Raw genomic sequence first — 14,762 nt, 5'->3', positions numbered from 1 at the left:
AAATAAATAAGTTATGTGATCCTAGATAAAATACTTTCAGTTTTTTATCTTCATCACTGTTTTTAGTGCCAAACAGAAAATGTATAATTATATTTCTTTAGAGCCCTCTCTGTAAATGGAAATGTGATTTTCTATAGAATATAGGCCCAGGCTACTATCTTGACAAGGCTTTGTGAGACGGTAATGTGTTTCTGAGACTCCAACGTACGTTGACAATCCTCTTATAGTGTGCCTTACCGAATATGGATTAGGTCAGGGTGCAGCACCCATTTTGCCTACAGGTCATTTTGAAGGGCTTTGATTGAATTGGTTTGGTTGATCTTGCCCTGCTATAATTTATAATATATATTCGTTAGACATTCAATATAAATACGTTTTACATTGAAGAAAATATCACTTTATTTTAAGTGCTTTAGTAGTCTACGTTTCTGCAACCTGTTGAGCATCAGGTAACCTTTACTTTCCAAGAAGGATATCTTACAAGGAAAAGTAATGTTAGTCTGTTTGAATCTAATGAGCTAACATTATAAGGTGAGAAAAACTGGTATTTGTGTGTGTAGTGTACCTGTGTAGGAAGCGCTAGCCTCGTGAAGCGCTAGCAGCGGGATGTGAGGAGCTCTCCAGGGTGCTGAAGTTGACAGACACAACTGAGCTCCTGCCTCTACCTCAGCCTCACTCAGTCAAACAAACCAGAAAGATAATGAGGTGTTGTGTCTTCAACTGGGCAACGGTATGACATTTCACATGAGTGAAAATATAGAGAATACTGGAATGGTGAGGTGAGGTGATGATTACTGAAAAAAACAGGAGTGTTAAAAAACTATCTTCAGACTTCTCAGCTTTCAAGAAGGCCAAGAAAAGCAATGGTAAGTGCAACCTATTATGATTCAAGCTATGCTATTTCACGAGTGTTTTTTGGGGAAAACATGCTATCAAATACAGTGATCTCACTCTCACATCGCCTACTTTGTTTTAACAATATGCAGTTCAATAAACTTTGAAGTAGCCTAACCCTAATTAGAAATTATGTTCAAATAAATAGGCTACCCTAAACTTTTTTTTGCAGGTGTCTCTGGTTTGGTTTATAATGCTTTGATGTAGGATCAGATCACAGTTCACCAATACGGATACTCAAGCAGGATAATGCAACATATTCCTCTAAATGTTGGAGGTGTGCTATGGGACTTATCCAACTATCCCTACAGCCCCACCATTTTCAAGAGCAGACACAGCCTTGCAACGCTGCCATTCTATAACTTTCTGCTATGGGTCCTGCTCGGGGTTTTGACGTTTCCATGCTGTGTCCAGTGTTTAATCTTCAAAGTTGGGGTCCTTGGGCCCTGGAACTGCGACCCGGTCTACTCCAAGGCCCTACCTGCGGTGGCCGCTAAACTGGCCGTGGGCAGAATAAACGAGGATTTCAGTTTAGATTTGGGAAGCAAATTGGACTTCGTGATCCTGCAAGAAGCCTGTGAAACGTCTAAAGCGTTAACCACATTCGTGTACTACGAGAACATGGTAGACGGTTTCGTCGGGCCCACGAATCCAGGATACTGTGACTCAGCCTCACTTTTGGGCAAAAACTGGGATAAAGCTATCTTTTCCTGGGCTTGTATTAATTATGAGTTGGATCGAATCAAGGGCTACCCAACCTTCGCACGGACACTGCCGTCACCTACGCGGGTGTTGTTCACGGTGTTGAAGCATTTCAGTTGGGCCAACATCGGCATCGTGTCTTCCAATGAGGATATCTGGATGGACACCGCCGTTAAAGTGGGCAACTCCCTGCGGAGCCAGGGACTTCCCGTTGGCATAGTAGCGTCGGTGGGAATGAACGAGACTGAGATGGAAAGCACACTGAGCAGAATCCAGGCTGCGGGGGAGATCAAAGGCAAGTGTTTTAAACAACTTATTTACCTTCTCTTTGCTGAAGTTTTAAATACTGGAGTGATACGAGTGAAGTAAGTGCAGGCTATGCTATCAAACCTCACAAGACTGTAGGCCTACACAAAGTTTAAAGGGGTAATCCGCAGTTGAAACAATAACAAAGTATTCCTGCCCCTGTTTCGGAAAATAAACTGAGGGATGGGGCTGGAGAAATGTAACCACTTTCAAATTCATAGACAAGCTATGGATACAAGTACTAACCATCCATGATATCAACATTATAGTTTTAACCATGTTTTGAGGCTATAAAGTGTTTGTTTACATTTACTTTGTTTACAAATATTGGAGTACAACAAGCTTATATTTTGGGTTCTGATAGGGTTCGACAGTTGAACTAAGCTAATGAGGCATTTATAAGTTATATTCTTCTAGAATCAATGGGTACATTAATTTATCATTCCCAAATGTTATGTAGCAACTGCATATTGCCCCTTTAAGATAGGGTCATCTTGGGCAATGATGAATGTTACCTCCACAAGTGTTGATGAAGTTATTTCCGACTTGATTAGGGGTTGTCAGGGTTGTCTCTCAAGTGTGAATCAATGCTATCATGAATGAATCATTTGTTTGCAGTAGGATGATTCAGCAACATGCACAGAGATGCAATTCCTTCATGCACATGGTCATTGCAGGACGTCAACCCCTCACTGTCTCTGTCCTGTGTGTTCCAGTGATCATCATGTGCATGCACTCTGCTCTGATTGGTGGGGAGCAGCAGACAGCCTTCCTGCTGAAGGCCCATGAGATGGGTCTGACGAAGGGCCGCTACGTGTTTCTCCCCTACGACACCCTGCTCTACAGCCTGCCCTACGCCAACACATCCTACTTCCCCCTGCAAAACAACACCAAGCTGCGGCAGGCCTACGACGCCGTGCTCACCATCACCGTGTCTTCTGATCTGATGTCATTCAACGAGGCGTTCAACATGGCCAAGAGGTTTGAGGAACTCACCATATCACTGGTCCCACAGCAGGTGAGGAGGGTGCTTGATATTTTCAATTGTGGGATGTGAGTGGAGTCCATCTGAATTTCAATTGATTGTTATGTTATCACATTGTTATTACAATAGTATTATAAATATGCAATTGATTGCATTTATTGAACATTGGTTATGTAGAGAAACACCATAGTCTTCAGGTCATTTGATATATAACTTAATTTTTTGAGTTTTAGATCAATTTATCACTCTCAGTTTGGGAAAGCTAATTACTTTACCAAATAAACCATTTATCAATGGCCTCCTTGCGTTCTAGGTCAACCCCCTGTTTGGAACCATCTACAACAGTATTTACCTCCTTGCCAAAGCCATGCACAACGCCAGGAGAGCTGGCCAGTGGCTCTCTGGGACCAACCTAGCTTATTTCACCAGGAACATGACGTTCTCTGGCTTCAACCAGAAGATCCAGATAGACACTGAAGGGGAGAGCCAGACCAACTATGTCATCCTGGACTCTGACGGATGGGAGGGTCAGCTGTACCGCTCCTATCTGGTGGACCTGAGCGTTGACATGGTCCGCTTCGCGGGCAAATCCATTAACTTCCCCGGGGGTTCCCCTCCCCCCTCAGACTCCAGCTGTTGGTTTGAACCAAACACAATCTGCACTGGAGGTAGAGAACCTGTTTCAAATCAAATTGTATTTGTCACATGCGCCGAATACAACAGGTGTAGACCTTACCGTGAAATGCTTACTTACAAGCCCTTAACCAACAATGCAGTTCAAGAAATAGAGTTAAGAAAATATTTACTAAATAAACTAAAGTAAAAAATAAAGTTGCTAGTTTGTGTCTTTCATTCTTCCATCACCCAACCAAACTATGTATTTAGTCTCCATGTCTTACCTGTGTCTCAGGTGTGGAGATAACCTACGTCATAGTGGTGTTTGTGATTATCTTCGTTCTGATCGTGGGAGGACTTGGTCTAAGTCTGTTCGTAAGGTAACTCTTCTCACTGTGCTGTTCATCTGTTTCTTACTGTATTTTTATGCTGTCTAGACACATAGAGACTATAAACCCAGACAGAGATAGTTGGTATTGCTGTGCTGTGATCTTGGCTGACATGCTCTCTGATTGGCTGGCAGGAGGAGAATCCAGCAGATCCAGTTGGTGAAGGGGCCCAATCGGATCCTACTGACTCTAGAGGACCTCACGTTCATCAACCCTCAGCTTAGCAAAAGGGTAAATATATTTCCCATGTGATTCTCTACAACATTACCTCTATCTGATATACTGTATGTTCATTCATCTATTTTATGCCTCATAGAAAATCACTCTAGAGGACCTGAGTGACTCTAAAAGTGTGATAGACAACAACAGTATGCATTCAGGAGACCCGCACCACTCTGTGAACAGCATCACTACAGCAACACATGAGACCACAAATGTAGCTGTCTATGAGGTAAGTTGACGATGTTGACCGTTGAACCACAAGTCGACTTTTCATTCCTATCCCAAAAGATTTCAACGTGACTTGTAGAGAATGGAGCCAGGATAAAACCACATATTTTCTTCCATGGCTTCACAGGGCGACTGGGTGTGGCTGAAAAAGTTTGAAGAAGGCCATTTCAAGGAAGTCAAGCAGAGCACCACCAAGATCTTTACAAAGGTAAAAGAGAACATAACAATAACAGCAAGTTCAAGCACAAGTACAGTGAAATGCTTGCGAGCTCTACCCAACAGTGCAGTAATCAATATCTAAAATAGTATAACTAAAACAAACATTTAAATGTATTATACTATAAAGATAACACAAGAAATAAGAATACAATGTATAGAGTCATGTCTGGGATGTGAGTTTGTTTTTGTTAACTTTGGGGTCTTCATTTTGTGTGAATGTGTCCAGATGAAGGATCTGCGAAATGAGAACATCAATCCGTTCCTGGGGTTCTTCACAGACTGTGACATGTTTGCTGTGGTGACAGAGCATTGTTCCCGTGGCAGCCTGCAGGACCTCCTGAGGAACGACGACGTCAAGCTGGACTGGATGTTCAAGTCTTCTCTGTTGCTGGACCTAATCAAAGTATGACATGCTTGATGTGTCATGTTACAGAACTTTTTCTACTAGTCTAATTAGTCCCAATAAGATTTTAAAATATCTTCTAAAAGCTGTTTTGGCCAGCAGATCATGTTAATTTAAAATGTTTTTCCGGTACCTTGTCATAAGTAACACCAATGGTTTACCAGTGTTGATCATATTGGCCTCTCAGGGTATGAAGTATCTGCACCATCGTGAGTTCCCTCACGGCCGGCTGAAGTCACGGAACTGTGTGGTGGACGGACGCTTCGTCCTCAAGATCACAGACTACGGCTTTAACGAGCTGCTGGAATCCCAGAAATCCCCCCAAAATCTAGTTCCACCTGAGGGTAACATCTATGCCTAGATCTGCAAATATTTTGACAAAATGTTCACTCTTCCATATCATGTTAAATCGACAGTGCAGTCACAAACGTGATTTGACTGTGTTTTATATATATTTCCACACTATGAGGTTGAAATGATCTTGTGAAATTTTTAAAATTATGTTAATTCCCTTTTAGTGTAAGAGTTGATTGAAAAGACTGCCTTAAATTTCAGCTTGTTTTGCATGGCTGGGGTTGTGGACCGCCTGGTGACATCATAACAAAGATAGTTTTCCCTCCTCTCTGCCAATAACAATTAGTTTTCAGGTTACACATCCCTCCCACTAGGCTCCTCCAGTTAGGCCCCTCTCTCAGACCACTCCCAGAAAGTCCTAGCAAAATTCTTGCTTGAGAAATGTCATTTTACTAAGAAGCAATTTTCTTTTGTTTTTGACCATTTTAATTGAAAACAATCACAGTAAGGTACTTAATTGTTACCCAGAAATGATTTGATATTGAGATCAAAATGGCTGCATTGGACCTTTAAAGATGGACTTGATGCACAATCATTTGTATTTCTAGTTTGTGAGCATACATCTATGTCATTTAAATGTGCTGCATTTAACTACCATGCCAAAATCGTGACCCTGTGCCTCTCTATCTCAGATCAGTTTTGGACAGCTCCAGAGTTCCTCAGAGACGTGGAGAACTCTCGGAAGGGGACCTATAAAGGAGATGTGTATAGTTTTGCCATTATACTCCAAGAGGTGGTCGTCCGAGGACTTCCATATTGCATGCTGGGTCTGACTCCTGCGGGTAGGTCTGGGGGCTACAAAACAAGCAAAACCATACAATCCACTCTGAGAGGCAATTTTTTGTTTTACCTTGAGGTCATTTTTCTGTCAATTGATTGATTAGTTATACTGGTATCTATCGAGTAATGTCAGAGTTGTAAATCACAATAATTTTCCTATCTATAGTGTATAATATAGCAACATATTGTACATACAGCATTTCTGCTTTGCTTTGACAAACTGTCTGGTACCAGCTGCCAATAAGCTGTGTAATGAGTTGTTATGCTCCCGTGCTGCTGCTATATAACCTCTCTCCTCTCTTTCTCTCTCCCTTCCCATCAGAGATAATCCGTAAGGTGAAGAAGCCTCCTCCCATGTGCAGGCCCACAGTGGCCCCAGATCAGGCTCCTCTGGAGTGTATTCAGCTGATGAAACAGTGCTGGAGCGAACAGCCTGACCGGAGACCAGCCTTCGATGAGATCTTTGACCAGGTCAGCAATCCTCATCTGTCTCCATGGTTACCTGCTCTCAATGTCATAGCAGGGTAATGCAGGGAATATGTCTGGGTAATTATAGGCTGTGGACAGCAGAAATTGGTCTGTCAGCACTCATGGGCCGGTTCCGAAATCTGTCTTGCCTACTACTTAATAAAATGACATACTGTGTACTAATCGTATTACATACTATTTAGAACGTACTGTTTAGTAAAAACGAATGCAGTATGCAACAAATATCAACATACTAGGCTCACCCATCCTGAGAATGTATAATCCAATAATGAGCAATTGCATTGATTCTCGCCATTTGTTTATTTGGGAACAGCGCATCCCCTTATCTCATTATCAGCTGATTATTAGCTGTTGTCAAACACACATGAGTCTGGAATAGGGTTGCAAAATTCCTGGAACTTTCAATACATTTCCTGGTTTTCCCAAAATTCCGGTTGGAGGTTCTCGGAATCAGGAGTGAATAAGCAGGAAATCCAGAATCCTCCACCCAGGGTTTCTGGAAAACCAGGAAATATATTGAAAGTTCATGGAATTGTGCAACCTTATTCTGAAAAGACGATTCTCTTCCTCAAAAGTGTGCAGCGAATTCTACTAGATGAAAAGACGAAATTAGTATAACATCCTGGTATTTAAAGCATATTTGATTTTCGAAATTTCACTTACTATAAAACTAAATATTTTCGCATACCTAAAATGCATACTATTTAGAACGCTAGTATGGGTATTCAGACAAGGACAAAGTCTTGTCTCATAGCTTTATGGATTTTTACAGAGATCATAAGTCATACCTGATATTACATAATGTAGTGGTGCACCGATGATGATGATGATGATGATGATGATGATGGTGGTGGTGGTGGTGGTGTTGTGTCACAGTTCAAGCTGATCAACAAGGGCAAGAAGACCAACATCATTGACTCCATGTTGCGGATGCTGGAGCAGTACTCGTCTAACCTGGAAGACCTGATCAGAGAGAGGACAGAGGAGCTGGAAGTGGAGAAACAGAGGACAGAGAAACTGCTCTCTGAGATGCTACCTCCGTGAGTCAAGCATCATGTTATAACACACACAGAGACAACTAAATAAGACAATTGGCATCTTGTTATTTCAAGATACCGTTCTTGTATGATGCCAAGGGTATTATCCTTCCATCACATGATACAGTACCGTATTTTTAACTTTGAAGGATTGTTTGTTGCTCTGTGTCACGTTACCACTAACACAAAATGTCCCCTGTCACATTACAGTTCTGTGGCAGAGGCTCTGAAGACGGGTGCGACGGTGGAGCCAGAGTACTTTGACCAGGTCACCATCTACTTCAGTGACATAGTAGGCTTCACCACCATCTCCTCCCTCAGTGATCCCATCGAGGTGGTGGACCTGCTCAATGACCTCTACACGCTGTTCGACGCTGTGCTCAGCAACCACGACGTATACAAGGTCAGTTATATTTTCACACTACTGAGTTGAACCGAAATGAGCTGAGCCGAGGCATCATAGTTCCTGGAAACGGGTTGGGGTGCCGTGCCAGGGAAGCTTCACAACAGCACAAATCAAGTGAATTGATGATTTCTTTAGTATCAACTTGCCAATGTTTTACTGTATGCCTGTTTATTTTCATTGTGTAGGTGGAGACCATTGGTGATGCCTACATGGTGGCATCAGGTCTACCCAAGAGGAATGGCAATAAACATGCAGCGGAGATAGCCAACATGTCCCTGAACATCCTGAGCTCTGTGGGCACCTTCCAGATGCGCCACATGCCCGGCGTGCCCGTCAGGATACGAATAGGGATACACTCAGGTGAGAGAGGGCATTAGGTTGTCCCTGCCTGGCAGACACACTCTGAAGTTAGGCCACATATTAGCTAGATGTTCAATCTTGCTCAATGGTTGAATGCCAACGTGAGGTGTTTATAAATATGAAGAGTTTCTTTCCAAAACGCTATATATCAATTTTCAGAAATCTTGGTACATTAGCTTATATTGTTTAAAGAACTTATGAAAGAGATTGGTGTGTTTTTTCACTATCTAATCATGGCATGGGGTTGTTCAATGACAGACATGTATTTGTTTAAAATCTATCACTTGATGGTTTCATTTCAGAGACAAATAATCATGTTTTTTTTGCAAAACACTATATATCCACCTCACTCTTAGAGAAATACGTTTTATTGCTAGGAGGTTTTACACAGTCAAATGTAACAAATAACTACAGTTTTAATAAAGAACCGTACAAATGATACATTTGTGACATCCATATTTAAATGTTAAAATGTTTTATCAATACAGTAATATGAGATCTGTATGTAAAACATTAACATTTGACATTTTAGTAATTTAACGGATGCTCTAATCCAGAGCGTTTTATGGTTAGTGCATTAATCTTAATATAGCTAGGTGCGACAACCACGCATCACAGTCAAATATACAGTGTGCGAACATTCCATTCTAGCTAAACAATAGATATACTGTATAGCGTTTTGCAAAAATAACTACATTTGAATACACACTTAAAATCTATGAATTGGAACAGTAATATTTAACACGTACGTGGTGAAAAAACAATCACACATGGTGAAAAAACACAAATGTGAAAAATGTGTGGATATAGCGTTTTGGAAATAAGCTCTTCATATCACAATCAATCACTTTGATTCGATTTCCTTTTCTAACTGTCTGTATGTGGGGATCCATCAGTCATAATGAGGGCGGTTGGAGCAGTAGCAGGCCAGGGTTTGGTTTCTCAATGTGATGGCTGAGATGTGATGCTCATATGTTATGTGTGTACAGGGTCATGTGTTGCTGGGGTGGTGGGTCTGACCATGCCTCGGTACTGCCTTTTTGGAGACACAGTCAACACCGCCTCTCGTATGGAATCCACTGGGCTGCGTGAGTATCAGAGGTTCTTGGTGTTGATTTACAAAACATTAAGAACACCTTCCTAATATTGAGTTGCACCCCCCCCCTTTTGCCCTCAGAACAGCCTCAATTCGTCGGAGCATGGACTCTACAAGGTGTCGAAAGCGTTCCACAGGGATGCTGGCCCATGTTGACTCCAATGCTTCCCACAGTTACAGTGGGGAGAACAAGTATTTGATTACACTGCCGATTTGATACACACATTGTATGATTTTTAAGTAATTAATTTGCATTTTATTGCATGACATAAGTATTTGATACATCAGAAAAGCAGAACTTAATATTTGGTACAGAAACCTTTGTTTGCAATTACAGAGATCATATGTTTCCTGTAGGTCTTGACCAGGTTTGCACACACTGCAACAGGGATTTTGGTCCACTCCTCCATACAGACCTTCTCCAGATCTTTCAGGTTTCGGGGCTGTCGCTGGGCAATACGGACTTTCAGCTCCCTCCAAAGATTTTCTATTGGGTTCAGGTCTGGAGACTGGCTAGGCCACTCCAGGACCTTGAGATGCTTCTTACGGAGCCACTCCTTAGTTGCCCTGGCTGTGTGTTTCGGGTCGTTGTCATGCTGGAAGACCCATCCACGACCCATCTTCAATGCTCTTACTGAGGGAAGGAGGTTGTTGGCCAAGATCTGGCGATACATGGCCCCATCCATCCTCCCCTCAATACGGTACAGTCGTCCTGTCCCCTTTGCAGAAAAGCATCCCCAAAGAATTATGTTTCCACCTCCATGCTTCACGGTTGGGATGGTGTTCTTGGGGTTGTACTCATCCTTCTTCTTCTTTCAAACACGGCGAGTGGAGTTTAGACCAAAAAGCTCTATTTTTGTCTCATCAGACCACATGACCTTCTCCCATTCCTCCTCTGGATCATCCAGATGGTCATTGGCAAACTTCAGACGGGCCTGGACATGCGCTGGCTTGAGCAGGGGGACCTTGCGTGCGCTGCAGGATTTTAATCCATGACGGCGTAGTGTGGTACTAATGGTTTTCTTTGAGACTGTGGTCCCAGCTCTCTTCAGGTCATTGACCAGGTCCTGCCGTGTAGTTCTGGGCTGATCCCTCACCTTCCTCATGATCATTGATGCCCCACGAGGTGAGATCTTGCATGGAGCCCCAGACCGAGGGTGATTGACCGTCATCTTGAACTTCTTCCATTTTCTAATAATTGCGCCAACAGTTGTTGCCTTCTCACCAAGCTGCTTGCCTATTGTCCTGTAGCCCATCCCAGCCTTGTGCAGGTCTACAATTTTATCCCTGATGTCCTTATACACAGCTCTCTGGTCTTGGCCATTGTGGAGAGGTTGGAGTCTGTTTGATTGAGTGTGTGGACATGTGTCTTTTATTCAGGCAACGAGTTCAAACAGGTGCAGTTAATACAGGTAATGAGTGGAGAACAGGAGGGCTTCTTAAAGAAAAATTAACAGGTCTGTGAGAGCCGGAATTCTTACTGGTTGGTAGGTGATCAAATACGTATGTCATGCAATAAAATGCAAATGAATTACTTAAAAATCATACAATGTGATTTTCTGGATTTTTGTTTTAGATTCCGTCTCTCACAGTTGAAGTGTACCTATGATAAAAATTACAGACCTCTACATGCTTTGTAAGTAGGAAAACCTGCAAAATCGGCAGTGTATCAAATACTTGTTCTCCCCACTGTATGTCAAGTTGGCTGGATGTCCTTTGGGTGGACCATTCTTGATACACACGGGAAACTGTTGAGCGTGAAAAACCCAGCAGCGTTGCAGTTCTTGACACAAACCAGTGCGCCTGGCCTGGCACCTACTACCATACCCCATTCAAAAGCACTTAAATATTTTGTCTTGTCGATTCACCCTCTGAATGGCACACATAAACAATCCATGTCTCAAGGCTTAAAAATAATTGTTTAACCTGTCTCCTCCCCTTCATCTACAATGATTGAAGTGGATTTAACAAGTGACATCAGTAAGGGATCATAGCTTTCACCTGGATTCACCTGGTCAGTCTATGTCATGGAAAGAGCAGGTGTTGTTAATGTTTTGTACACTCAGTGTATTTCTGCTCAGGATGTCTGTATTATTTTGCTGGTATGGTTGTAGTGACAGTGTTATTTCCTTTCAGCTTATAGAATTCATGTGAACATGAGCACTGTGAAGATCCTGCGCTCCCTCAACGAGGGCTACAAGATAGACGTCAGGGGCATGACAGAGCTGAAGGTATAAACACCTCACAATACATCATCCTCTGTGTTCACCTGTAGTATTTCTTTCAACTGTTTATAAATAAATAATGAATAATGATGTGTTCCTACAGGGTAAAGGCATTGAAGAGACATACTGGCTGGTTGGGAAAGAAAACTTCACAAAGCCTTTACCGACGCCTCCAGAGATTAAACCTGGGTAAGACCTCACAATACAGTACCTTATGTTGAGACACTGCCGAGAACTAAATTAATCTTAACATGTCTACATTTCATTTGGTGAATATTTGTGCACTGATTATACAGCAGTTCTATGTGTTTATGTGTAATAATTTCAATCATTTTCTCATCATTCACTGCATGAGCAAAATGGAGCCCCAATGAGGCTGTTTTGGTGGCGTTACATGTGTTGTCTACTTTAGGGATGACAATCATGGACTCAACCCAGAGGATATAGCTGCGTACAAGAGAAAAAAAGCAGCGAAAAAAGCTTGATTCTTTGAGTCAAAATCGAGGAGGTAGCTAGCAACTTGCATGCCGTGCTCTGTTGTGTCATGGTGGAAAGCTAGTTGTTGTGTGGTGTCTTCTGTTGCATGTGGTTTGTTGCTTTCACAATCTGTGGGATTTTGTTGAGCCCCCCCCCAATACTGTCCATCCATAGTCTCGTGATCTGATCTCTTAAAGTCTTGATCTGATCTCTTCTCTAATCTTCTAATCTTATCACCTTCAATACCGTTAAAAGCAGAGCAGAGCTTGACCATCCCAGAAAAGCTCTATTCATTTTGGTTAATCGAGTGGTTCACCCTCATTTCCATCCTTCCTTTCTGCTCACCCTCTCATTTGAGGTAGCACGTCTAAGACACAGGTGGGGAGGATGGGCTCATAGTAATGGCTGGAACGGAATAAATGGAATGGTACACATCAAATACATGGTTTCCAATGCGTTTGATACAACTTAATTTACTCCATTCCAGCCATTATTATTAGCCGTCCTCCCCTCACCAGCCTACTGTGCTCTAAGACATGCTTCTTCTGCCATGTCATCTCGTCTCGTCTTGTTTCGCCAATTGCCTTGTTTGTTATAATCTGATAGGCCTACTAGACTATTGTTTGAAGTGAAGGTACGTAGAGTTTAAATGTTTTTGGATCTTCCATTCTCAGGGACAACTGGCAAGAGATGGTGACAGATGAAATCAAGACGATATTTCGCAAGGCCAACCGGGAGGTGGACAAGCCTAAAATCTGAGCAGACGAGACAGAGAGAGAGAGAGAGAGAGACAAAAATGGGGAGAGGAGGAGGACACATCCAAAGAGAGAGAGAGGAAGAGAAAGGGATGATGAAGGAGTGGAGGACAGAGGGCATGAACAGGCCTGCTCACTGCGGCTTACGTGGCCTCCTTTAATAGGATTTCCTGGCTGCTGTCTGTGTAATCTGCTTGTGGCTAGCACAGCAGAAAGGGAGAGCACTAATGAAATGAAGGTTGTTGTATAGTGCATGTCTTCTTAATAAACCATGCATTTATTTCTCTGGTCTCCTATTGGCCACTAAGTGGCTTTGAGTCATTGGAGTGGTTTTGTCTAGATGGGATACAGTTTATGTCAAACTTTACACAGCAGGTTAGGATAATTAATGTAGCAGCTTAGGAGAATTAAGTTAAAACTTAGGAAAATGGTTAGGTTGAGGGTTAGCTAAAATGCAAAACATTTCAACTTTTGACGTCAGTTTGACATAAACTGTATCTTGTCTAGACGTGGCCCAGTGGAGTTGAGGCCCCAGTGCTCAACAGGATGATCTACTGTATAACTCCACTCTCATACTGTACTGTAGCTTTAATGGAAAATATGTTATATTTTTGTTAATGTTTCATCACTCTTCTAAACGCTTTGAAAGGAGCACTTCTCTCCACTTGAAGAGAGTTGTGGGGTGAAATAAGAATTTTAGTTAATTATTGCAAAATATGATATTCAATTTTAAAGTTATGGCCAAAAAGCTTTCTAAGGATGTACGGTTAGCATTTCAAAGTTGTGAGAGGAAATCGGATAGATATGTACTGTATTGTCAATGGACCACAAATCTGTTGCCATCTAGATAAATAATTCCCTATATTAATCATGTGTTTGTTTGTATGAGAAAAAAGAGTGCTATTTGGGAACAATGATACAATGCAAAAACTAAGGACAGACACATATCATATATTCCATTTTAAATTTCAACTGTGGATTTCTATGTATTACATTGACCTCTAGAAATACTATTTTTTTATATGCATGCTGTGTTCGCTTGTTATAGATTGTCTATGTAATGTTTCTGTAAAAAAGTATTGCCATTTTTAAGCAGGGCATTTGGAGCCACGGAGTACACTGATTCTCAATAGATGAGACAAGTGAAGAATTGTAATGTCCAATGTCGATGCCTTCATTGACAAGAGCACCATCTCTTGTTTGGTTGAAGGTATGACTTCTATGAATGAAAATTAATGCGCGTCCATTACAGGCACCATGGGCTCATACTTTAGGGTTACCTTTGCAGCACAAAACATGAATAGACCATTACCAAATAACATGAGCAATGATATATGCAGATGGATGTTTGATTATATACAGTATATTGGTTAGCTTTAATTGTCTTATGTATATTATTTCATCTATTTAATAGACTAAGAGAACAATTAATTAAAATCATGTACAGTATGCAATTTACATGTTTAAGATGCACAGTGCTGAAAAATGTAATTTGTTACTGATTGCAGTTACATGAAAAATATAGTAATCAGTAATGTAATCCGTAATCAGTAACGTAAAGATGCATTCATGATATGTTGTTATTTGTCTTGGATATTTATGAGACACAAAGACTAATGTAAATATGATCTATTTAATTAAATAAATCACTGTTTTATTTATACGTATAAATATGACATGGGTTACAATTATTTCTATGGCTCTTCTAGACAAAAAGAAAGGGAAAGTGTTAGCCACGTGGTTGCTCTATTCACCAGAAGATGGCGCTGCGATCACATATCTTGATCTTTCTGTCCCCTCCATTCTCTTTGTCCATTACT

General features: G+C 41.5%; 1 protein-coding gene across 1 annotated transcript; it reads left to right on the top strand.

The window, feature by feature from the left end:
- Window positions 1–287: 287 nt before the first annotated feature.
- Window positions 288–14,548, top strand: LOC121567734 (retinal guanylyl cyclase 2-like). The gene is made up of 19 exons (XM_041877975.2): window positions 288–866; window positions 1,067–1,891; window positions 2,619–2,920; window positions 3,201–3,555; window positions 3,798–3,882; window positions 4,026–4,122; window positions 4,208–4,342; window positions 4,469–4,549; window positions 4,787–4,963; window positions 5,151–5,307; window positions 5,950–6,099; window positions 6,420–6,568; window positions 7,463–7,626; window positions 7,834–8,026; window positions 8,215–8,389; window positions 9,379–9,477; window positions 11,622–11,716; window positions 11,814–11,899; window positions 12,862–14,548. Exons 2-19 carry the CDS (start codon window positions 1,144–1,146, stop codon window positions 12,944–12,946), a joined length of 3,333 nt encoding a protein of 1,110 aa, XP_041733909.1. The 5' UTR covers window positions 288–866; window positions 1,067–1,143; the 3' UTR covers window positions 12,947–14,548.
- The last annotated feature ends 214 nt before the right edge of the window (window positions 14,549–14,762 follow it).

The sequence above is a fragment of the Coregonus clupeaformis genome, chromosome 6 (genome assembly GCF_020615455.1).
Source record: "Coregonus clupeaformis isolate EN_2021a chromosome 6, ASM2061545v1, whole genome shotgun sequence".
Taxonomy (NCBI): Eukaryota; Metazoa; Chordata; class Actinopteri; order Salmoniformes; family Salmonidae; genus Coregonus; species Coregonus clupeaformis.
The sequence above is the reverse complement of the archived record's forward strand: the minus strand, read 5'-3'. Positions and strand labels throughout refer to the sequence as shown.